The sequence below is a fragment of the Mustelus asterias genome, chromosome 23 (genome assembly GCF_964213995.1).
Source record: "Mustelus asterias chromosome 23, sMusAst1.hap1.1, whole genome shotgun sequence".
Taxonomy (NCBI): Eukaryota; Metazoa; Chordata; class Chondrichthyes; order Carcharhiniformes; family Triakidae; genus Mustelus; species Mustelus asterias.
The window spans coordinates 60,896,470-60,920,935 of record NC_135823.1 but is presented as its reverse complement, the minus strand read 5'-3'; the positions used below and the strand labels follow the sequence as shown (position 1 = coordinate 60,920,935).

Genomic DNA, 24,466 nt, shown 5'->3' with positions numbered 1-24,466 from the left:
AACGCAAGTGGAGAGGGTCTGTATGGCACGCAAGAAACAATACTTTTCACTGTATGCTAATACATGTGACAATAATAAATCAAATCAAAAAATTTAATCACAGGTTAAAGAGGTGTGAATTGTCTCAAGCCAGGAGTTAGTAGCATTTTGCAAGTTCAGGACAAATTGCTGCTCAACTAGAGAGCTACACTCACTTGACGAAGGAGCAGCGCTCCGAAAGCTCGTGATACCAAATAAACCCGTTGGACTTTAACCTGGTGTTGTGAGACTTCTTACTGTGCCCTATTTTTACACACCAAGATGCTGCCAACAGGAAAATAAGTGACCAATGAAATTGTTTTCTGATGGTGCTGAATGAGGGAGGAATGTTGGCCGGGATATCAGGAAAATTCCCTCCTCCCTCAAATACAATCATAGAACCCTTTATACCCATCTGAGTAAGCAGACGGGGGTCACAGTTCGAACCAGAACTATTTGCAAAGTGGAAACAGTCACTTGCAGAGCAGTCATTAATACTTTTGAGCGGTGGAGTAGTGTGCAGTGTTCAGACAATCCGACATTATTGCTGTCAAATGAAATTACACAAGAAGTGGTCACTTTTTCCCCCTTTAAAGGATTGGCTCTGGAACGATGCAAAACAAACAAACATTCACAGAAAGCTGTTCTTCAATTTAAAAGTCACAAATCCTGTTTCTTTTGGTAAAATTTTCTCTTCAAGTAACATTGGCTTATTTCTAATAAGCAGCACGATGGCACAGTGGTTAGCACTGCTGCCTCACAGCTCCAGGGACCCGGGCTCAATTCCGGCCTCGGGTCACTGTCTGTGTGGAGTCTGCACGTACTCCCCGTGTCTGCGTGGGTTTCCTCCGGGTGCTCCAGTTTCCTCCCACAGTCCCAAGATGTGCGGGTTAGGTGCATTGGCCATGCTAAATTGATCCTTAGTGTCCTGGGATGCATAGGTAAGAGAGATTAGCGGGGCCCAGATGGGATTGTTGTCGGTGCAGACTCAATGGGCCCGAATGGCCTCCGCCTCCTGCACTGTAGGGTGTCTATGATTCTAATATCCCCAATTATTCCATCCAGCTGTGATAAAACAGGATAACACCATGGTGGAAAATGTCTAATACAAAAAAATTTAAAAGTTGCAGATCAAAATTAAATCATTGTTTCTGAAAACAAAAAAAAGTCCGAAAAATATTTCTCTCTTGGACAGCAAGGGGGAAGAAAATAAAATATGGTACCTAATCCTATCACTCAGGAGACCTCAAAAGTGAATTTGATTTTTGAAGTGTAATCGCTGTGGTTAAGTCCCATATTCTTTAATGGGTTGTTAGCATCACTGGCAAGGCCAGTATTTGTTACCTAACCCTGACTGGCCTTGAACAGTTTCATTGCACGTTCTCCCCGTGTCTGCGTGGGTTTCCTCCGGGTGCTGTAGGTCACTTGTCAGCCAGACCGGGTAAGGACAGCAGATTTCCCTCCCTAAAAGGACATTAGTGAACCAGATGGATTTTTACAACAATCGATGACAGTTTCATGGTTACCATTACTGATACCAGCTTTATATTCCAAATGTATTTTTGGAAAATCTAATTGAATTTTAATTCCACCTGTTGCCAGGGTGGGATTTGAACCCAAGTTCAGAGAGCATTAGCTTGGGCCTCTGGGTTACTCGTCCAGTGACATTACCAGTACACCACCATCTTCCCTGAGATGTATCTGAGTAATTAGTCCACTTACGATAATGTTCGAGGAAACCGTTGGCCTGAACAGTAGGAGAATGCTGCCCCTAAAATCATACCTGTGGCCTTCAACTTCCACTTGTGGCACGGTGGCACAGTGGTTAGCACTGCTGCCTCATAGTGCCAGGGACCTGGGTTCGATTTCCGGCTTGGGTCACTGCCTGTGCAGAGTCTGCACACTCTCCCCGTGTCTGTGTGGGTTTCCTCTGGGTGCTCTGGTTTCCTCCCACAGTCTAAAAGACGTGCTGGTTAGGTGCATTAGCCATGCTAAATTCTCCCTCAGTGTACCCAAACAGGCGCCAGAGTGTGGCGACTAGGGGCTTTTCACAGTAACTTCATTGCAGTGATAATGGAAGCCTACTCGTGACACTAATAAATAAATAACTTGATGCAACATTTCTAATAGCGTTCCTTCAGTACTGCACTGGAGTGTTAGCTGAAGAAATCTACAGAGCCGAGATACTGTATTTAGCATGCGTACAGGAGCTACTTCACTGATTGATCTCTTAACATTCAAAACGAACATGCAACCAGGTTTGTTTTCTTGCAGAATACAAATAGAGTACCTACCTCATAATGTGACAGAAAGCCCAGCAAGGTGGAATGAGTTGCGATGTACTGAAGTGGACTCATTACTCGGCGAATGAAGTTATGAATGTAAGCAGCTGTAAGAGGGCCTTTGTATTCAATAGGGCCAAACCTAACACGGCAAAAAGAATTTCCATGAATTGCGATGATCTTATGGAGTTCTTACATCCATCCTCACTGGAGAATTTAACATTGTTAATGAAACATTAGCAGAGACTGGTAACTTTCTTACACACCATCCAGGCCAACACAAACATCACAGCCATACAAAAAACAGTTCTAAATTTTCCTGGGCACAGTAAGAAGTCTCACAACACCAGGTTAAAGTCCAACAAGCTTATTTGGAATCACGAGCTTTCAGGGTGCTGCTCCTTCATGAGGTGACTCTGGCTCTTTTGGACTTTAACCTGGTGTTGTGAGATTTTTTACTGTGCCCAACCCAGCATCTCCATATCAGGGTTAAATTTTCCTGTCCACGTATTTCAAAGCATGAGAAATTAGCAACAGCAGCAAATTGGCAGCAATTTGCTTTGATAGGGGGGTTTATTTTTCTGGGAAACCTTATAAACGAGGGCTTGCACATCATCTAAAATTAATAAAGTTCATTAATTAAAAATGCTCTTTTTTGGGGGTGGGGAGGAGTATGATATAGTGCTCAAAGCTGAAAGGTGTGTGGAGTTTGCATGTTCTACTATGCGGAGTCAGCATGTTCTCCCCGTGTCTGTGTGGGTTTCCTCCGGGTGCTCCGGTTCCCTCCCACAGTCCAAAGATGTGCAGCTTAGGTGGATTGGCCAAGTAGGCTTCCATTAACACTGCAATGAAGTTACTGTGAAAATCCCCTAGTCGCCACACTCCGGCGCCTGTTCGGGTACACGGAGGGAGAATTTAGCATGGCCACTGCACCTAACCAGCACGTCTTTCGGACTGTGGGAGGAAACCGGAGCTGGGTCCCTTTGCTGGAGTTGTCAGGTTTTTATTTTGAGTGTATCCCTGCACAATCACGTACAATCCAGAAACCATTCGTTGAAAAATGTTACCAGCAGCTTATTATTTGAACAATGTGTAAAATGTGAGTCTGTGCTAATATTGCAGAAGGCCTCTTTTATGGGTTTCTTTTTGTCTCAGATGCTGAACACCAGCTTGGCTGACAAATTAAGATCCCTTTTGTGGCCTGTGTTTTGAGTAATCTCTTTAATTCACGGTGACACAGTGGGTTAGCACTGCTGCCTCACAGCGCCAGGGACCCGGGTTCGATTCCTGGCTTGGGTCGCTGTCCGTGCGGAGTCTGCATGTTCTCCCTGTGTCTGCGTGGGTTTCCTCCGGTGCTCCGGTTTCCTCCCACAGTCTGTAAGACGTGCTGGTTAGGTGCATTGGCCGTGCTAAATTCTCCCTCAGTGACCCGAACAGGGGCCAGAGTGTGGCGACTAGGGGATTTTCACAGTAACTTCATTGCAGTGTTAATGTAAGCCTACTTGTGACAAGAATAAATAAACTTCAAACTTAAACGATTCCCAACAGGAAGAATTAGTAAAGTACCCACAAACCAGAAGGGAATCTAAATTTGATTCTTATCTTTAAACGCACTGTCGTTCAAGAAGGTTATAAAATGTTTAGATTAACAAATTGCATTTTTAACTTTTTAAGGAGTCTGGATGGCACATGGAAGTTTAGACTTAATCTTTAAACTTCTCAATCCTTAAATAGAGGTGATCGTTTTGGGTTAACTGCCCCTTTCAGATGTAAGGGTCTCAAGCAAAATTTTAAAAAGATGTTTGAAACCAGGGGAGAGGGTTGACTACATTAAGCTGGCAATTCTATTGAAGCTCCATAAGGATGGTTGGTGTTGGCAGAGGACATACCTTATTGGTGAAGCAGGAGGTACTGAAGCTTGATATCTAAGGCATGTTGTGGTGGTCTGAAAGAATATTTATCATATATCCCCTACTGCCTGATAGCAATGGTCTGTTTCTGAATCCATTTAGTATTACCATAGAACCCCTACAATGCAGAAGGAGGCCCACCCAGGCCCTATCCCCATAACCCAACGTATCTACTAGGCTGGCTCAGGTGGTCAAGTCAAGAAGATAGGAAAGATGGGCAGCATCATGTTCAGTGATGATGCTATCACTAGCTATGCAAACTAATACAGGAATGAGAGCCACTTGGACATGTTACTGGTGCAAGTGGATCTATCGCCCAGGGAGAGAAGATAAAGAAAGTTGGCTGAAACAAAGGAACATTACTTAATGTAAAAGTTTATTTATTAGTCACAAATAAGGCTTACATTAACACTGCAATGGAGTTACTGTGGAATTCCCCTTGACTTCTAAGTCAATATATTAGGTAGACTCAGAAGTTATGGCACATCATTCAGGTAAGACCTTAAATCAAAGACCCATTAGAACAAACAGGAACAGGCCCTTTGGCCCTCCAAGCCTGCACCGACCATGCTGTCTATATGAACTAAAACCTCCTACCCTTCCGAGGACCATATCCCTCTATTTGTATCCTATTCATGTATTTGTCCAGATGCCTCTCAAAAGTCACTACCGTATCCACTTCCACTACCTCTCCCGGCAATGAGTTCCAGGCACTCACCACCCTCTGTGTAAAAAACTTGCCTCGTACACCTCTTTTAAACCTTGCCCCTCGCACCTTAAACCTATGCCCCCTAGTAATTGACTCTTCCACCCTGGGAAAAAACTTGACTATCCACTCTGTCCATGCCCCTCATAATCTTGTAGACTTCTATCAGGCCGCCCCTTCAACCTCCATCGTTCTAGTGAGAACAAAACAAGTTTCTCCAACCTCTCCTCATAGCCCCCTCAAGTGGACTGAAACAATCCCATGACACCATTTCAAAGAAAGAGCTCCTGGCCAATATCTATCTCTTGATCAACATCACACAAACAGCTTTTCAGGAGTTTGTACTGTGCAAGTTGGTTCCTGTGCTTCCTACATGGGGATATGGGGGGAAGGCGGGATCAGGATCATAATGAATGGCGGAGCAGGCTTGAAGGGCCGAATGACCTACTCCTGATTCCAGTTTCTATGTTTCTACATTACAACATTGACTAGACTTCAAAAGTCCTTCAGTGACTATAAAGCACTTTGGGTTATAAAGTTAAAGTTTATTTATTAATCACAAGTAAGGCTTACATTAACACTGCATGAAGTTACTGTGAAGTTCCCCTAATCGCCACACTCCGGCGCCTTCGGGTCAATGCACCTAACCAGCATGTCTTTCAGACTGTGGGAGGAAACTAGAGACCTGGAGAAAACCCACGCAGACATGGGGAAAACGTGCAAACTGCACACAGTGACCCAAACCGGAAATTGAACCCGGGTCCCTGGCGCTGTGAGGCAGCAGCGCTAACCACTGTGCCACCCATATCCATGGTAATGAAAGATGCCAGATAAATGTAAGTCAATTTTATCTTGCCCAGCTCTCTCACAGACATGGAGTACCCATTATCCCTAATGCCAAGGAGCAGCGGACTATATTGTCAGATTAAACTATATATTTACCACTGATCTGTTCAGAGTATATGACCAACCTGCCTTTTCACGAGTTTAGCTGATTCCTGAGTTAACAATTTCCTTTCTGACTCCACCTCCACATTTATCAAAGATTGTCAATACTTTTAACAACTCTGGATCATTTGTACATTGGGAACAGAAGATTCAGCAGTTCATTACTCAGTATCTTTACCCATTACAATCCTGCACCACCAATACGTGCCCTACCTTCCTTCACTTTAACTAGTTATTAACTCATATCATGTCGGATTCGCGATAGCCATCGACTCAGATGTCAACAGCATCTCAGTCGGTACTTTTATCATTGGCCCGTCTTGATATCCAAGTACATCAAATTTGTCAGCGCTTAGTCTGTGGAGGTTAGTCAGGCAATATATCCTCACTCAGAAGATGCATACAGGCCTGGTCCCATAATGCTTCAGATTCCTTTCATCTCCCTGAGTAATGGTATCAAGCCCAAAGGTCTGGAGACATTGGAGCAGCCATTGCACTTGACTGCACAGTGGCACAGTGGTTAGCACTGCTGCCTCACAGCACCAGGGACCCAGGTTCAATCCCTGGCTTGGTTGACTGTGTGGAGTTTGCATGTTCTCACCATATCTGCATGGATTTCTTCCGGGTGCTCCTGTTTCCTCCCACAGTCCAAAGATGTGCAGGTTAGGTGGATTGGCCATGCTGAATTGCCCGTTAGTGACCAAAGGTGTGCAGGTTAGGTGGATTGACCATGCTTAATTACCCCTTAATGTCCAATGGTGTAGGCTAGGTGGATTAGCCATGGTAAATGCAAGGGGTTAAGGGGAGAGGGTAGGGATGGGCCTGGATAAGATGCTTTCTCGGACATTCAGTGCAGACCCGGTGGGCCGAATCATCATCTTCTGCACTGTAGGGATTATATGGTTCTACTTCCTGAATAGGAGAAATACGTCATTACTGTTGGGGAATTTCACAGTAAATTCATTGCAGTGTTAATGTAAGCCTTACTTGTGACTAATAAATTAACTTTAAGTTCTGCTTCATTAATGTTAAAGCTTTAGAATAAAAGCTTGGCATGTGCTGCAAGGTATTTATTTGCCAAACAATTACTGCATTAGCAATGTGGTTGAGTCCTAACTGCCCTCTGAAATGGCCTAATAAGCCACCCAGGTTCTTTGTTTTTTTTAAAAATGGCGGAGGCTCAACACGATCTTCTCAGGGGCAATTAAGGATGGGCAGTCACTGCTGACCTTGCCAGCAGCACCCCAAATCTTGTGGGTGAATAGAAACAAGTCTTCAGAATGTTAAATATTTTGAGCATGCTTGTAAGAACTGAAGTTTTGTAACCTGTTGGAAGTTTACTGTGTTAATAATCTCCGAGTACTGACCTACAGGAGCTGAACAGCCTGGCTGACCCAACAGGAATCAGTCTAGTTATGAGCTGCAAAGATTAATTTGCCTCAACAACAGAAGACTTCATGTCAACTGGGACTGTTACATATAGTGAGGAGTATTTTGTTAGCCATGAGTTATCATAATTAGCAGACTGTTACTGCAAACAACATCAATTTGGATGGAGTGTTACAAGACTAAAATATAAATGGTTCTGATTGAGAATAAACCAGAAAAGGTAATCAAGCTATCCACGTGTGCAAGCTCATTCAGATGATTGCTTTAAAGATTTCCACCAACTTTGAAATCAATCTATCATGATTAAATAGCGTCAGTCCCTTTCCGAGGCGTAGGGTCATTTTACAGGCCGTATTTGTGTGGGGGCTTCCCTCCTCATAGAAATCATAGAAACCCTACAGTGCAGAAGGAGGCCATACGGCCCATCGAGTCTGCACCGACCACAATCCCACCCAGGCCCTATCCCCACACATTTTACCCACTAATCCCTCTAACCTACACATCTCAGGACTCTAAGGGGCAATTTTTTTTTTTAACCTGGCCAATCAACCTAACCCGCACATCTTTGGACTGTGGGAGGAAACCGGAGCACCCGGAGGAAACCCACGCAGACACGAGGAGAATGTGCAAGCTCCACACAGACAGTGACCCGAGCCGGGAATCGAACCCAGGACCCTGGAGCTGTGAAGCAGCAGTGCTAACCACTGTGCTACCGTGCCGCCCTCCTGTGTAGAGTATGTTCACAGTCATGCAGGCATTGTGACATTAGATAGAGACCAAAGGTGCTTCTACCAAATTAAACTCAGCCAAATTGGTGAAAGTTTTTTTTTAATGTGTCACAAGTAGGCTTACATTAACACTGCAATGAAGTTACTGTAAAAATGCCCGCGTCTCCACACTCCAGCACCTGTTTGGGTACACTGAGGGAGAATTTAGCACGGCCAATGTACCTATTTAGCATGGCCAATGCTCCGGACCAGCACGCCTTTCAGACTGTGGGAGGAAACTGGAGCACCCGGAACCCACGCAGACACGGGGAGAACGTGCAGACTCCGCACAGACAGTGACCCAAGCCAGGAATCGAACCCAGGTCCCTAGTGCTGTGAGGCAGCAGTGCTAACCACCGTGCCTTTTTGCAACATACAGAAAGGTTAATCACACTCAAAAAATTAAACTATGCAGGTTAGCGTAACGTCCATCAAGATACAATTCCTTCCAGATTCAGACTTTCCCTACTTATTTGGGCTGGTGTGGAAGGAAGAAAAAGGAAAAAATATATAGAAAAATATCTGCTTTTTAGTCTTCTGACACTGGCATCAGTTCAATTCAATACTGGACATCAGACCCAAGTGGAAAGGATGCCAATTAGTCATTCCCCCCCACCCCCGCCCCAATCACTTCAAATCATAGAATCCCTAACAGTGCAGAAGGAAGCCATTCGGCCCATCAACTCTGAACCGACAACAATCCCACCCAGGCTCTATCCCCATAACAAAACATACTTATTGAGCCAATCCTCCTGACACTAAGGGGCAATTTAGCATGGCCAATCCAGCTAATCTGCACATCTTTGGACGGTGGGAGGAAACCTACGCAGACACGTGCAAACTCCGCACAGACAGTGACCCGAGGTCAGAATTGAACCCGGGTACCTGGCGCTGTGAGGCAGCAGTGCTAACCCACTGTGCCACCAATCTGAAAACAAATACTAGAAAATGTTCAATTTAGTAAAGTGCAGCAGCTTGTATTTCTTACATTTCAATAAATCATCCCTGGTTCCTAACATTAAATCAATATTGAAATACACAAACATCATTTAGATTGCTGGGAAACTTGAAGTGTTTCCAATTGTTGAGTCACAGAGTGTGGAGTTTTGCTCTAAATATTCACCAGTGGGAAGTTCAATAACCAGTGGACACAGATTTAAGATAATTAGTGAAAGAAGCTTTGATGATGGTGCTGGCTTGGGGCAGGGGGCTGGGGGAGGATGGCGGGGGGGCAGCGCCTGTTCGGGTACATGGAAGGAGAATTTAGCCCGGCCAATGCACCTAACTTTGGACTGTGGGAGGAAGCCGGAGCACCCGGAGAAAACCCACGCAGACACGGGGAGAACATGCAAACTCCACACAGATAGTGACCCAAGCCGGGAATCGAACCCAGGTCGCTGGCGCTGTGAGGCAGCAGTGCTAACCACTGTGCCGCCGTGCCGCCCATGTAAACTATGGGCTGAATAATATTCTCAAATCAGCAATGTCCACCGCTTCGCAGACCGTAGTATGGGACGTGATGATGTTGGCTGATGTTTACGATGTCGTCACGCCGGTTTCCGATTATTTGGTGCATGGGTGGGTCAAAAAGTCAGGAACCCTTGGTGTTACTCAAGTTGCAATTGACAAGGTCAAGGCCATTAATGACCCAACTCACTGCTATAGGAAGTTTAGACGGCAACATTATACCTTCAGGACAAGATGCATGACAGATGGGGAATCTGTGTTTTCATGGGCAAAGCTCCTTTGGGCAGGTTACAAAACTGCAGCTAAGACTAGAGTTCTCAGCTTTGCAGTGCAAACTCCATTGACCCGTGGGGATGACCAGAGGAACCCTTTGGTTCCATGAGGAGGACACTCCTCTGATTCAGAGGGCTCCTTTGATTGAATAGTTTCCATCCACTGCCCAGGAGTGAGGGGTGAAAAATAACTGAGACAAATGGGGACGGTGGTCTCAGTTGGAGAGACATCCTCTAGTGAGCAGGAGGTACAGATTAGTGGGAGGAGGAAGAGAAGGGCGAGTGGGAGGAGGAAGAGAAGGGCGAGAAGGAGGAGGGAACACAGAGGCGCTCAGGATGCTGGGGATCTTCAGGAAGGAGACAGGGCAGCGCCAGGCCTAATGCGCCTAAGCCCTCCCGGCCTAGGGCCGCAGACTTAACCTACTCTGTGAATCCGTGGCCTTCGCCTCCTGCAGTGAGCTGCCACTCACTGCCTATTTGCCTGGCGCTGTCGGGCTGATGGAGCTACCAGGCAATTGGGTGGGCTGGCAACTCCAGAGGGCAGGACTTGCGCCCCGATGAGGTGGGGTTGGTGGGGGGGTGGGAGAGAGAGACAGGGGTGGAAGACCCACACGGCACTCTTTCATCAGCACTGCTTGGGGTTGCTTGGCTTCACACCCAACGTGTGGGATGCTTAAATAACAAACGGGGCATGAAGGGTTACTGAACACCAGGAGCAGGAAGAAATCATCCAGTATTATGTTCAACTTCAAAAGCCGAATGACTTTCAAAATGCACAAAAACAAAACCCCAAAGAAATGGTGCCAGAAACCAAAACATCATTGATGGAATTGCCCCAGAATACAAGCCTGGGTAAGAAATTTAGGTTGTGATGTGGAGATTCCGGCGTTGGACTGGGGTGAACACAGTAAGAGTTTTAACAACACCAGGTTAAAGTCCAACAGGTTCATTTGGTAGCAAATACCATTAGCTTTCGGAGCGCTGCTCCTTCGTCAGATGGAGTGGACATTTCCACTCCATCTGACGAAGGGGCAGCGCTCCGAAAGCTAATGGTATTTGCTACCAAATAAACCTGTTGGACTTTAACCTGGTGTTGTTAAAACTCTTACTAAGAAATTTAGGACCAGCAATTGCATCCCCTTCAAAATCCATCAAATGACTTTTTCTGTACATTTTAATTTTGGTTCCTGTGTTGGAACAACAATGTGTAAGATGTACGCACATATTCATTGTCTCCCGAGAGGTCATCGGGTTTCACCTTAGGAAAATAAACTGAATGGTGGAATGTGATGAAAAGAGAAACAAACTTATTCAGTATCCCCTGAAGTTGTGCCTTTGGTCACAGTGCTTAATTCAGGGCTTGTAACAACTTTAATCAGGCAATTGAGGCTGGCCTGCTTGAATATGAACTATCGCTATGTTTCTGTACTGTAGTGGTTATCACGTTCGCCTCCCACGCGGAAGATCCCCTGTTCGAGGCTGGACAGAATCATTTCCAAATGTTTAACGTGCTCAGGATGGCCGAGTGGTCTAAGGGGCTGCGTTTAGGTCACAGTCTCCTCTGGAGATGTGGGTTCAATCCCACTGCTGGCATTGATTTTCCTTCACGCGGCATCAAGCAAACCCAAGAAATCTCCCTGATTAAGGGCTTCCCCTACTTTTAGGAAGCTGCCCCTTTTGAGTTGTCTCTAAGTTAGTTTGATTTTATTTATTTGGTTGGGGAAAAAAAAAGAGTTCCCTGCTTAAGGACCTCACTAAAAGATATCCCTGATTAAGGGCCAAATTAATGGCCAAAAATCCGGGAGGTGAGAAAATCCGGAGAGTCAAAGCCTGGAAGATTGTGGATGACTCACAATGGTTATTGTATTGTGATGGAGATGCTTGTTATACTTTGCTGTGATCCCCGGAGGGTCAGCCTCAGAGAGACAGCAGACCCTTGGAAGGGGGAAATGCACTGGAAAGTCAAGGATAACCTACAAGGAACCCTTTCTTCGTGCAAGGGAGTAGTTGTTTGTTATTGGTTAAAGGACGGCGTTAGCCATCGTTACTGTTTAAATAGCGATTCGCTGGTTTATTGTTGCTGCGAGCGGATTGTTATTGTGATATGTTAGTTCTACCATTGTATTTAAAGGATGTGTCTGGTGTTGATACTAGTGTAATGTATTTGTAATTGCTTTGATAATAAAAAGAGTGGGTCAAATTGATGGTCCAATCAGGGAGCCCCAAACTCTGTACGTAAACAGGAGTGCCAGTTCCTCTGGCACTCCGGATGTAGACTGCCTACTGAGAGCACTTTGTATAGTGTTGTTGGATCTTGTAAATAAAGGCATTCTGGCGAGGGACTTCCGCCTCCGAGGACTTATTTACAGGGCCAGTTTCATCATTCAAGGAATCAGTTTTTTTTGTGGGCTGTTCCATCAGCTGTTTATTAGTTTTGTTTCTTCGTTGGGTTATGAAATAACTTCTTACCTCCTTTGATATAAATGGATCACAGGATAATAGAAGAGGTTCATCTGCTTCCGGCACTTCCCCTGGTGCCACCAGCAGTTTACAGCAATGAACAGCACCTAAAACACAGAGGGAAGAATCAGTTTCATTCCGAACCTATCAACTCTTGTACGATCCCAAACTGCACCACCACTGCTCAGTTAAGAATCATCATAGAATTCCCTACAAAGCAGAAGGAGGCCATTCAGCCCATCAGGTCATAGAGGTTTACAGCATGGAAACAAGCCCTTCGGCCCAACTTGTCCATGCCGCTCTTTTTTTTTTTAAAAACCCCTAAGATAATCCCAATTGCCTGCATTGGGCCCATATCCGTCTATACCCAGCGTACCCATTGGTTGGTCTGCACCAACTCAGCATTTTACCCAGGCCCAAACACCTCCTTGCTCCCGCCTGATCCCAGTGACCCCTAATCTACCTAACCTACACAACTTGGGATACTAAGGGGCAGTTTAGCATGGCTAATCCACCTAACCTGCACATCTTTGGAGTATGGGAGGAAACCGGAGCACCCGGAGGAATCCCATACAGACATGGGGAGAACGTGAAAAATCCACACAGTGATCGGAGGCCGGAATCGAACACAGATCCCTGGCGCTGTGAGGCAGCAGTGCTAACCACTGTGCCATTGCGCAACTTTTCATTGGAAAAACAGACTCTAAGAATAATTGCGGGTAATCTAGGCAGCACAGTGCTCCCTCACAGCGCCAGGGACCCGGGTTCAATTCCCAGCTTAGATCCCTGTCTGTGTGGAGTTTGAACGTTCTCCCCGTGTCTGCGTGGGTCTCCTCCGGGTGTTCCGGTTTCTGCCCACAGTCTGAAAGACGTGCTGGTTAGGTGCATTGATCTGAACAGGCGCCGGAGTGTGGCGACTAGGGGAATTTCACAGTAACTTCATTGCAGTGTTAATGTAAGCCTTACTTGTGACTAATAAACAAACTTTAAAACTTTACTTTAGTTGATGGACTGTTGTGAAGTTGGCCAATCTCAGTTGAAGCAGCAGCTCGTGGATGTTACAACTGGTCTTAAGGGCCAAGAGGTGTTGATTGGAAGACAGGGGAGTAGAAAGAAGGGTAAACAAATTTTAAAGGAAATCAGGATGTGAGAATGACTCTGTCAGAGCAAGCCCGGGTTTACGCCACATCTGAAAAAATAGGATCTCTGACAAAATGCACTCCTTATGTACTGCCCTGGCATGGGAAATTAACCTGCCAATTCAAGTTGACACTAAAATTCATACACAAGAGTATCAAGGCAGGTAAATAAAAACAAAATCAGGCAATGGAGTGGAACCATGGTGTTAGGTATGAGGACAGCGTAGGGAAGGTACAATGATCCATCTACCACAAATTCAAGCCACCAATGTTTAGAAAGTTTTCAAAGCATACATTTCAATCCAATCCAGGAGCCAGCTACCATATGGCACCATTAGATTACTCATGTTAAGGAAGTAGGTGGCAAGGCGTAGGAAGCAGGAAGGTCAGTGCCAATAGGCTCCTTATTTGAAATATCTCTGCGCCTCCTCAATCTCTACAATAATTCTAAAGAAAAATACTGAAGTAGGAGTTCCGCATTGAACTGAAGTTTACTTTAATCTTCTGTATGAAATCAAGTTAGCAGCAATGCTGTTTTAAAGATTTCCAGCTGAGTCATAAGCTTAAGACACAAAAGTTACAAGTTATAATTTAGGCTTCCTGCCACCCTCAAAAGCAAAGCGTCATTATTTAAATAACAATAATTAGTTTCAGTCGCTAAACTTTTAACTGCAAAATACTTTTGCCACCAGCAACACACTTAGCACTGGAATCTGGACCATATTAAAAGGTCCCCATTTTAGGGATGGCACAGTGGTTGGCACTGCTGCCTCACAGCGCCAGGGACCCGTGTCCGAATCTGGCCTTGGGCCACTGTCTGTGCGGAATCTGCACGTTCCCCCATGTCTGCGTGGGTTTCCTCCAGGTGCTCTGGTTTCCTCCCACAGACCAAAGATGTGCAGGTTAGGTGGAATGGCCATGCTAAATCGCCTCTTAGTGTCCAAAGATGCGTAGGTTAGATAGATAGGGCGGCACAGTAGCACAGTGGTTGGCACTGCTGCTTCACAGCTCCAGGGACCTGGGTTCGATTCCCAGCTTGGGTCACTGTCTGTGTGGAGTTTGCACATTCTCCTCGTGTCTGCGTGGGTTTCCTCCCACAGTCCAAAGATGTGCGGGTTAGGTTGATTGGCCATGCTAAAAATTGCCCTTATTGTCCTGAGATGCGTAGATTAGAGGGATTAGTGGGTAAATATGTAGGGATGTGGGGGTAGGGCCTGGGTGGGATTGTGGTCGGTGCAGACTCGATGGGCCAAATGGCCTCTTTCTGTACTGTAGGGTTTCTATGATATCCTTAGACTGACCCCTGGTTTTCAGATTAGCCATGGTAAATGTGTAGGATTACGGGGATATGGTGAGGGGGGAAGAGCCTGTAAGATACTCTGTTAGAGAGAGTCGGTGCAGACTTGATGAGCCGAATGGCCTCCTCTGCACCGTAGGGATTCTGAGATTTAGAGAAGCCAGTCCCAACTCCATTTAAACTCAACTTAAAAACAATGAGGATTAAGCCAATTTTGACAAGGGGTCTCATTTCTGCAGAAGCAGGAAACAGAAAGTAGTAAGATTGAAGAGCCATCAGGGCCTTTGTAAATGCCCGGCGATGATGAGATTGTAAAACTCAAAGCAGTCCAACACGGGTTTTAAAAATAACCAGAAAATGATCCACAAAAAGGCTGACTTGAAGCCTTGGGAGTCCAAAGAGCCCCGTGCGGCACGGTGGCACAGTGGTTAGCACTGCTGCTTCACAGCACCAGGGACCCGGGTTCAATTCCCGGCTTGGGTCACTGTCTGTGTAGAGTCTGCATGTTCTCCCCGTGTCTGCATGGGTTTACTCAGTGTACCCGAACAGGCGCCGGAGTGTGGTGACTAGGGGATTTTCACAGTTACTTCATTGCAGTGTTAATGTAAGCCTACTTGCGACTAATAAATAAACCTTAACCTTACTTACTGATAGTCACTTTTAGCTGTCAAACAACTAATTTAACTATCGAGAACCAATGCTCCACTCACTTTCTACAACTTAACCCAGTGGGATTGCTCATAATTTTTCAATGCATAGAAAGCATTTTGAACGGCAGTCACACATTCCTAACACATTATAATATCCATCCTGTGAGCAGGATTTTCCAACTCGTGCATCAAGGGGTGAATTAGTGACAGATCCTCGGCAACACACACACAACTTTTAGGTTGGATTGTTTGCATTTCCAATCCACAAGGGTTACAGATTTTTTTTTTCATTTGCACATCATCCACAAGTCTTTACAAGAAACCCAAGACAGTTTTTACACCTAAACAGCTGGTCAGGGGTGGAAATCCTACAGCGCACGGAAATTACAGGACAGAACCAGGCCTTAATGTCCAAATGTTATATACTGGTGTTTATGTTCTATACAAGCTTCTTCCTTCTTCATCAATCCCCATCAGCATAACCTTCTATCCCTTTCCTGGTTGCAATTTCACAGGGGAGAGTTTATTTTTATTCTTTCATGGGATGTGAGTGTCGCTGGCCAGACCAGCATTTACTTCCCATCCCCAAGTACCCTCGAGAAGGTGGTGGTGAACTGCCTTCTTGAACCGCTGCAGTCCATATGGTGCAAGTACGCCCCACAGTGCTGTAAAGGGGGGGGGTTCCAGGATTTTGACCCAGTGAAGCACCAGCGATACATTTCCAAGTCAGGTTGACGAGTGGCTTGGGGGGGAACTTACAGGTGATGGTGTCCCCACGTGTTTGTTACCCTTGCCCTTCTAGATGGATGCAATCATGGCTTGGGAAGGCGCAGTCTAAGGAGTGAGTTCCTGAAACGCATCTTGTAAATGGTACATATTCAACCCACTGTCTGTGTTATTTACGCTAACTCAATTTCTGCGCCCTTTCGCCATTCTTTAGATTCCTTTCCAAATATTTATCAAAATTCACTTTTAAAAGGTTACAGTTTCTCCCTCAATAGTCACTTGCAAAATAGGATTCCATATTTTAAGAACTATTGGGGAAGAATATGGAAAGATCAAATCCCTCTGCGCTTAAGCGAGCATCCTAATTGGTGTTCCTTTGCTACCAATTTGCCTACAGTGAGAACAATCTTTCACTCGTCACACCCTCGAAATATTCACAATTGAGATTACATTAAATCCTCTGTTGTCCATTGTCAAAAAAACATTAAGAAGTCTCACAACACCAGGTTAAAGTCCAACAGGTTTATTTGGAATCACGAGTTTTCAAAGCGCTGCTCCTTCATCTGATGAAGGAGCAGCGATCCAAGAGCTCGTGATTCCAAATAAACCTGTTGGATTCTAACCCTGGTGTTGTGAGACTTCTTACTGTGCCCACCCCAGTCCAACGCCAGCATCTCCACATCAAATAAAACACTGTGCCCTTTTATCCGAATGTACTTTTTAATCCGCTGTAGATTCTGAAGGTGTAAACTATAAAATGCAAGTACAGCAGAAACTCAATGAGATCATAACCAAAGGGTAATACTAGTTTTAAAATGTCCACTGCTTTGAGAGTACAAGCCTTACACCGTTTAAAGGCTGACGGGATCAATTTTCTGTACAATGTGCAATATAATAACTATAACCTGCATGAACCAAAGAGGGTGAGAAATAGCCAAATGAAACGCGTGCAGCTAATGGGAACTCTAACACACACAACATCCGCACTGTGTTCGCGAACCAAGGTTTGCAAGTTGAGGTTTCCCTGCAAGTGCATCGGGAAGTCAGCAATGAATGGTCAAGGACACAGAACAACACTCACCTGATCCCGAAGCTTCATTGCGACCTGATCGATTTCTCCCCTGACAGAAATGGACTCTCCACACCAAGGGGCGTAGAAGAGAATAACGTAGACTTCAGATATGTGGCAGTATCTTTCCACCTGGTCCAGTTGTCCCATGTACAGGTCAACAACAGGAGAGTTGGGGGAGAAGAATCGAACAGGAGGCGGAGCCATTCTGACTACATCTTTTGCCCGACTGTAAAAGGAAATCCAAAATAAACACATTTACCTTTTTACGATTGAATCACAATTTCAAACACACAAACGCTGACAAAACATTAAAAAATGCAAGAAACATGCTCCAATTTCTCACTTGCCGCCATGAAAATCGGGCATTAAGGTTATGACTTGGAAGGAAACAACATTAAGAATACTAGATTATTCATAAATAAAGTAAAGTTTATTTATTAGTCACAAGTAAGGCTTACATTAACACTGCAATGAAGTTACTGCGAAATTCCCCGAGGTGCCACACTCCAACACCTGTTCGGGTCAATGCACCGAACCAGCACGTCTTTCAGACTGTGGGAGGAAACCCACGCAGACACGGGGGGAAAACGCGCAGACTCCACACAGACAGTGACCCAAGCCAGGAATCGAACCCAGGTCCCTGGCGCTGTGAGGCAGCAGTGCTAACCACTGTGCCAAATAAATTTTATTAACAATTTACTTTTTAAATGCTAAACGCTGCTTCCCAATGTCGGTTACACAGAGGTTCCCATCAAAAATCTTGCTCTTTTGCGAAGCGTACATTAACTAAGAACAAAAAGATTTGCAGTGACTGAAAACCTCACGATTCACAAGCAAACAAAGTGAAAAGCTCAGGATTGCTCTGCTCTTTGCTGGGCATTCACAGCTCAAACAGGCCCCAATCTGCTTCAATGCCACTTGTCATCCAGTAACACACTGAAGCAACTGGATACAAGTTTCCCTTCAGGTAGTTACATAAATATTTTATTTATATATTTAAAAAAAGGCTATTATTTAAATAGAGAGAGACTGCAGAATGCTGCAGTGCAGAGGGACTGTGCGTCCTTACACATGAATCAGAAAACATCAGCATGCAGATACAACAAGCAATTAGGAAGACAAGCGCCAGGGATCCAGGTTCAATTCCAGCCTCGGGTCACTGTCTGGGGTGTGGAGTTTGCACATTCTCCCCGTGTCTACGTGGGTTTCCCCCGGGTGCTCCAGTTTCCTCCCACACTCCAAAGATGTGCAGGTTAGGTTGACTGGCCATGCTAAATTGACCCTGATGTCTGGGGGATTAGCACAGTAAATGCGTGGGGTGACGGGAATAGGGCCTGGGTGGGATTGTGGTTGGTGCAGACTCAATGGGCCAAATGGCCTCCGTCTGCACTGTAGGAATTCAATGGATTCTATGATTCTAAAAGTTGCGAAGTCCTAGTTACAACTATGAAGGATATTGGTGAGACCACACCGAGGGCACTGTGGGTAGTTTTGGTCACCTTATTTAAAGGAGGGGCATACTTGCATTAGAAGCAGTTTAGAGAAGGTTCCCAGGATGAGTGGTTGAGGACTCTGGGTCTATACTTGATGGAGTTTAGAAGGATGAGGGGGGATCTAATTGAAACTTACAGAGGCCTAGATAGAGTGGACGTGGAGAAGGTGTTTCCACTAGTGGGAGAGACAGCCTCAGAGTGAGGTGAGGTGGCCCATCGAGCCTGCACCGACCACAATCCCACCCAGGCCCTATTCCCGTAACCCCACGTATTTACCCTGCTAATCCCCCTGACACTAAGGGATAATTTAGCATGGCCAGTCAACCTAACCTGCACATCTTTGGACCGGAGCACCCGGAGGAAACTCATGCAGATATGAGGAGAACGTGTAAACTCCACACAGACAGTGACCCGGGGCTGGAATCGAACCCGGGTCCCTGGTGCTGTGAGGCAGCAGTGCTAACCGTGTCAAAGGTACTGCTTCAAAGTAAATGATAAATGGGCCTGGTACTTGCAGCCCTAACGACAGCGCAACCATCAGCATTTGCCATCATTACAATAGTGAAACGGACAGCAACTTCAGGCATTTGGCTGCGTGCAGTTAAATGCTGAAATCCAGATGTTAGTGTCAATGATTCCCTGCTACTCCAGAGTGTGCACTGCTGAATTCCCCACAGATCGAGAGCTTCTGTTGTCACTTAACTTTACTTGAACGTCACTTCTATGCCGTTTGCCTCACTGTAAAAACGCCTGAAAAAGCTGCACCTTGAATGCAGTGTTTTTTAAATGGTGAACTAGTTTCATAATTATCAATGAATTTCTCTAGCTCTGAGGAAATGAATTTCATATTTGCGCGATGTCAAATTATCCTACGATACCAAAACATTGTTAAAATAATAAAATTATGATATTTCAGCTTCTACCTTCCTACTCGACTTTCTGTAAAATGAATAAAGGGTGGCACAGTGGTTCGCACTGCTGCCTCATCCAGGGACCCGGATTCAAATCCTGGCTTGGGTCACTGTATGTGCGGAGTCTGCACGTTCTCCCTGTGTTTGCGTGGGTTTTCTCCGGTTTCCTCCCACAGTCCGATAGACGTGCTGGTTAGGTGCGTTGGCCATGCTAAAATTCTCCTTCAGTGTACCCGAAAATGCGCAGAAGTGTTGCGACTAGAGGATTTTCACAGTAACTTCACTGCAGTGTTCATGTAATCAGACTTGTGACACCAATAAATAAACTTTCTTTTAAGCTACTCTCGGGCAAACCTTTCCTGGTTTGCCCGAGAGAATTCTTCAATGTGATTGGCTGCTTAGTTTACTTGATGACATCACTGCTCCTGAATGTCAAGGATGCTCTCGACCTGAGGCAGGAATCGACATAACACAAGGAAAGAAATCACCAGCGTTAAATACAGTGTGATATAGTGCCACCCAGCAACAGAAAATAAGAACTGCAAGAATGCAATGAAATATTAGAGCTTTTTAATCAAAGGGATTTGAACCAGTTGAATGCATAACCAAATGGAATTAAAACCTGATTTTATTCTGAAGTGACAAAACCCAGAGGCAGGCATCAGAGGTTCTGCTATTTGTAGTCAAAAGTGTCCCACAATTTTGACTCTGATTGTGCACAGTTCTGGTCACCCTATTATAGAAAGGGTATTATTAAACTAGAAAGAGTGCAGAAAAGATTTACTAGGATGCTGCCGGGACTTGATGGTTTGAGTTATAAAGGAGAGGCTGGATAGACTGGGACTTTTTTCGCTGGAGCGTAGAAGGCTGAGGGGTGATCTTATAGAGGCCTATAAAATAATGAGGGGCATAGATCAGCTCGATAGTCAATATCTTTTCCCAAAGGTAGGGGAGTCTAAAACTAGAGGGCGCAGGTTTAAGGTGAGAGGGGAGAGATACAAAAGTGTCCAAAGGGGCAATTGTTTCACACAGAGGGTGGAGAGTGTCTGGAACAAGCTGCCAGAGGTAGTAGTAGAGGCGGGTACAATTTTGTCTTTTAAAAAGCATTTAGATAGTTACATGGGTAAGATGGTTATAGAGGGATATGGGGCAAATGCAGGCAATTGGGACTAACTTAGGAGTTTAAAAAAAAGGTGGCATGGGCAAGTTGGGCCGAAAGGCCTGTTTCCATGCTGTAAACCTCTGTGACTCTATGACTCAATAAATGACACCTGCAAATACTCTGGTTTCTCAGAACGGTAAAGAGAAGTACAGGAGAGTGCCAGTAAAAGGAAGCTGCCCCACAGCAACAGAATCTGTGGTCGTTCAGAGTAGTTGAAGTTTAAATTCAAGTTTATTTATTCGGACTGTGGGAGGAAACTGGAGCACCTGGAGGAAACCCACACAGACACGTGGAGAACATGCACGCTCCCCAGAGACAGTGACACACACTGGGAATCGAACCCGGGTCCCTGCCGCTGTGAGGCCATCGACTTGTTTGAACAATAATAAATGGAAGTGCCATCTTCACTTAGTCTACTAATCTAGCAAGCTCAAAGGGCAGGATGATCTCCACATGCTGCTAAATACTATGTTATCTCACTTTCAAATGCACTGATCAGTTAAGTTTCCCTTCTTTTCCACCTCCAGCTTGGTCATGGAGGGTTGCAATATTTAATATCAGTGGGCAAATAAAGGCTTTGCAAAATATTCAAGTTTTTATGCCACTCTTGAACAGCTTTTAACCATCTGTCCAGCTTGTTTGACTTAATTCAGTTGGAAGGTGGTGCCAACCACATAAAAAAAATGGTTAGTCGTTTAGTAGTCTCGAACTTAAGAATTGCTGGAAAAAAAAGACGCAGCACGGTAGCACAGTGGTTAGCACTGCTGCTTCACAGCTCCTGGGACCTGGGTTCGATTCCCGGCTTGGGTCAATGTCTGTGTGGAGTTTGCACATTCTCCTCGCGTCTGCGTGGGTTTCCTCCGGGTGCTCCGGTTTCCTCCCACAGTCCAAAGATGTGCGGGTTAGGTTGATTGGCCATGCTAAAATTGCCCCTTAGTGTCCTGAGATGTGTAGGTTAGAGGGGTTAGCGGGTTAATATGTAGGGGTATGGCGGTAGGGCCTGGGTGGGATTGTGGTCGGTGCAGACTCGATGGGCCAAATGGCCTCTTTCTGCATTGTAGGGTTTCTATGATGTCAAAGCTTTTAATCTTGCACTCATCAGGACACTTAGAGTCACAGACTCACAGAGGTTTACAGCATGGAAACAGGCCCTTCGGCCCAACTTGTCCATGCCACCTTTTTTTTAAACCCCTAAGCTAGTCCCAATTGCCCACGTTTGGTCCATATCCCTCCATACCCATCGTACCCATGTAACTGTCTAAATGCTTTTTAAAAGACAAAATTGTACCCGCCTCTTCCACGACCTCTGGCAGCTTGTTCCAGACACTCACCACCCTCTGTGAAAAAATTGCCCCTCTGGATACTTTTGTATCTCTCCCCTCTCACCTTAAACCTATGCCCTCTAGTTTTAGGCTCCCTTACCTCCCCTATCTGGAAAAGATACTGACTATCTAGCTGATCTATGCCCCTCATTATTTTATAGACCTCTATAAGGTCACCGCTCAGCCTTCTACGCTCCAGAGAAAAAAGTCCCACTCTAGCCAGCCTCTTCTTATAACTCAAACCATCACGTCCCTGGTAGCATCCTAGTAAATCCTTTCTGCACTCTTTCTAGTTTAATAATATCTTTTCTATAATAGGGTGACCAGAACTGTACACTTGGTAAGAATACCAATCAATATCAGAGGAAAACAACAATTTATACTGTACGAGTAGATAGATAGTGCATATTAGTTGGCAGGTGGACTCTGATTGATACAGGCATTGCCATGAGGAATGCACCAGTTGATGGCGACTGTCAGTTGACTGCCAAGCATTGTCTGAAATTTAAACAAGGCAGCTTGACCCTTATTGGCCAAGGCATTGCCCTGAGGAGTAAGTCAATGAATGGTTGTCACTTTTTTTGTGTAGCTAAAACAGGCGCAAACATTTACACGCATTGCACCTTTGATGCTTGATGACTTCAGTGAATTAAGTTGATGCACAAGTTCTTGGGGAGGCAAGTTCTTCGTAAGCACTGAAGGGTATCTTGGCCACTCACAGGTCCAGGTTAAATTTTAACTTGTAAAATAATAAAAGCAAACAACCAACCTGCATTTATATAGCATCATTAACGTAGCTAAGCATTCAAAGGCACTGCACAGAGCTGTGACCATAAATAAGAAAGAGATGCTGAGCAAAGTGAGGGATTACAGGAGGGAATGACCTAAAGCTTGGTCAAAGAGGTGAGTTTAAAAGAAGGATCTTAAAAGGAGTTGCACGATATCTCATCCTCTGGATTCTGGTCAGCAATGTCACCCAGTCTCCGTGTATATAGAGCAGTCAGTGCCCAGCAATGTGTGAAAGTCACACAAAAGTGCCTCCAAATATGAGGTAACATGTCTTTGGGATAAATCAGCATTGCTCTCAAGAGAAAAATACACTGGAAAGGGTGCACATCAGGTTAATCAATAGTTGAAATAGCAAAACCAACACGTGTTTTGAGTATTTGGCCCATCATTCTGACAGTAAGCAAAACAAACTGCTTGCCAATTTATTGATTTTTTTCAAACAATCATTCCCTCCACCACCAGTGTGCTTGGCAACAGATGTTTACCTACAAGATGCACCGCCAAGACAACTTCCACTGCACCTCCCAAAACCACAAATATCTGCTAGCTAGGGGCAGCATGGTGGCACAGTGGTTAGCACTGCTGGCTCACAGCATCAGGGACCAGGGTTCAATTCCTGGCTTGGGTCACTGTCTGTGCGGAGTTTGCACTTTTTCACTGTGTCTTCGAGTGCCCTTGTTTCCTCCCACAGTCCAAAGATGTGCTAGTTAGGTGCATTGGCCATGTTAAATTCTCCCTCAGTGTTACCCGAACAGGCACCAGAGGTTGGCAACTAGGGGATTTTCACAGTAACTTCATTACAGTGTGAATCTAAGCCTACCTGTGACTAATAAATAAACTTTACTTGAGGTGGACAAGGGCAGCAGGCACGTGGGACAACAAACCTCCAAATCCCTCACCTTTCTGACTTGGATATACATTGCATTCACTGTCCTTGGAATTCCATAAAGCATATCACTGAGGATGTACCTTCCCCACACAGACTGCAGCGGTACAAGGCGGTGGCTCCCCACCACCTTCTCAAAGGCAATTAGGATAGATTAAATGCTGCTGTTTCCGTGTCTACCATGTGCAAGTACACGACAGCAGAAGCATGGCAACACCACCACTGCAAGTTCTCTTCCACACACCATCCTGACTTGGAACTATATCGCTGTTCCTTCACTGCTACTGGGTTAATATTCTGAAACCCCACCCCAAACAGCACTGTGGATGTACCTACAGCACATGGATTGCAGTAGTGTAGGTACATCCACAAGATGATGCACCACCACCTTCTAAAGGGCAATAAATGTTGTAGATAGTCACCCAGTCTGCATTTAGTCTCCCCAGTGTCGAGGAGACCGCATTGGGAGCAGCGAATACTGTCGACCAAATTGAAGGAGATGCAAGAGAAATGTTGCTTCACCTGAATGGAGTGTTTGGGGCCCTGAATGGTGAAGAGGGTGAAGGTAAGGAGGCAGGTGGTGTTGCATCATCTGCGACTGCAAGGGAAGGTACTGTGGGAAAGGGATGAAGAGTTGGGGGTGAAGGAGCAGTGGACTAAGATGTCCAGGAGGGAACAGTCCATGCGGAATGCTGACGGGATGTGTTTGCTGGTGTCTTCACGCTGGGGTTGATGGAAATGGCAGAGGATGATTCTTTGAATGCGGAGGCTGGGAGTGGAAAGTCAGGACGAGGGGGACC

General features: G+C 45.3%; 1 protein-coding gene across 3 annotated transcripts in view; it reads right to left on the bottom strand.

Annotated features, from left to right (window-relative positions):
• The window catches only part of txndc11 (thioredoxin domain containing 11), a 103,828-nt gene that overhangs the window by 71,034 nt on the left and 8,328 nt on the right, over positions 1–24,466 (bottom strand). For 2 of the 3 annotated variants that reach the window (XM_078240756.1, XM_078240758.1), the window contains exons 2-4: positions 17,113–17,329; positions 12,229–12,326; positions 2,313–2,442 (exon numbers count right to left, since the gene is read on the bottom strand). In XM_078240756.1, the coding sequence (XP_078096882.1) occupies positions 2,313–2,442; positions 12,229–12,326; positions 17,113–17,329 (445 nt within the window). Of the gene's footprint in view, positions 1–2,312; positions 2,443–12,228; positions 12,327–13,217; positions 13,246–17,112; positions 17,330–24,466 lie in introns of those variants that run through there. The other variant, XM_078240757.1, reaches the window with a different exon arrangement.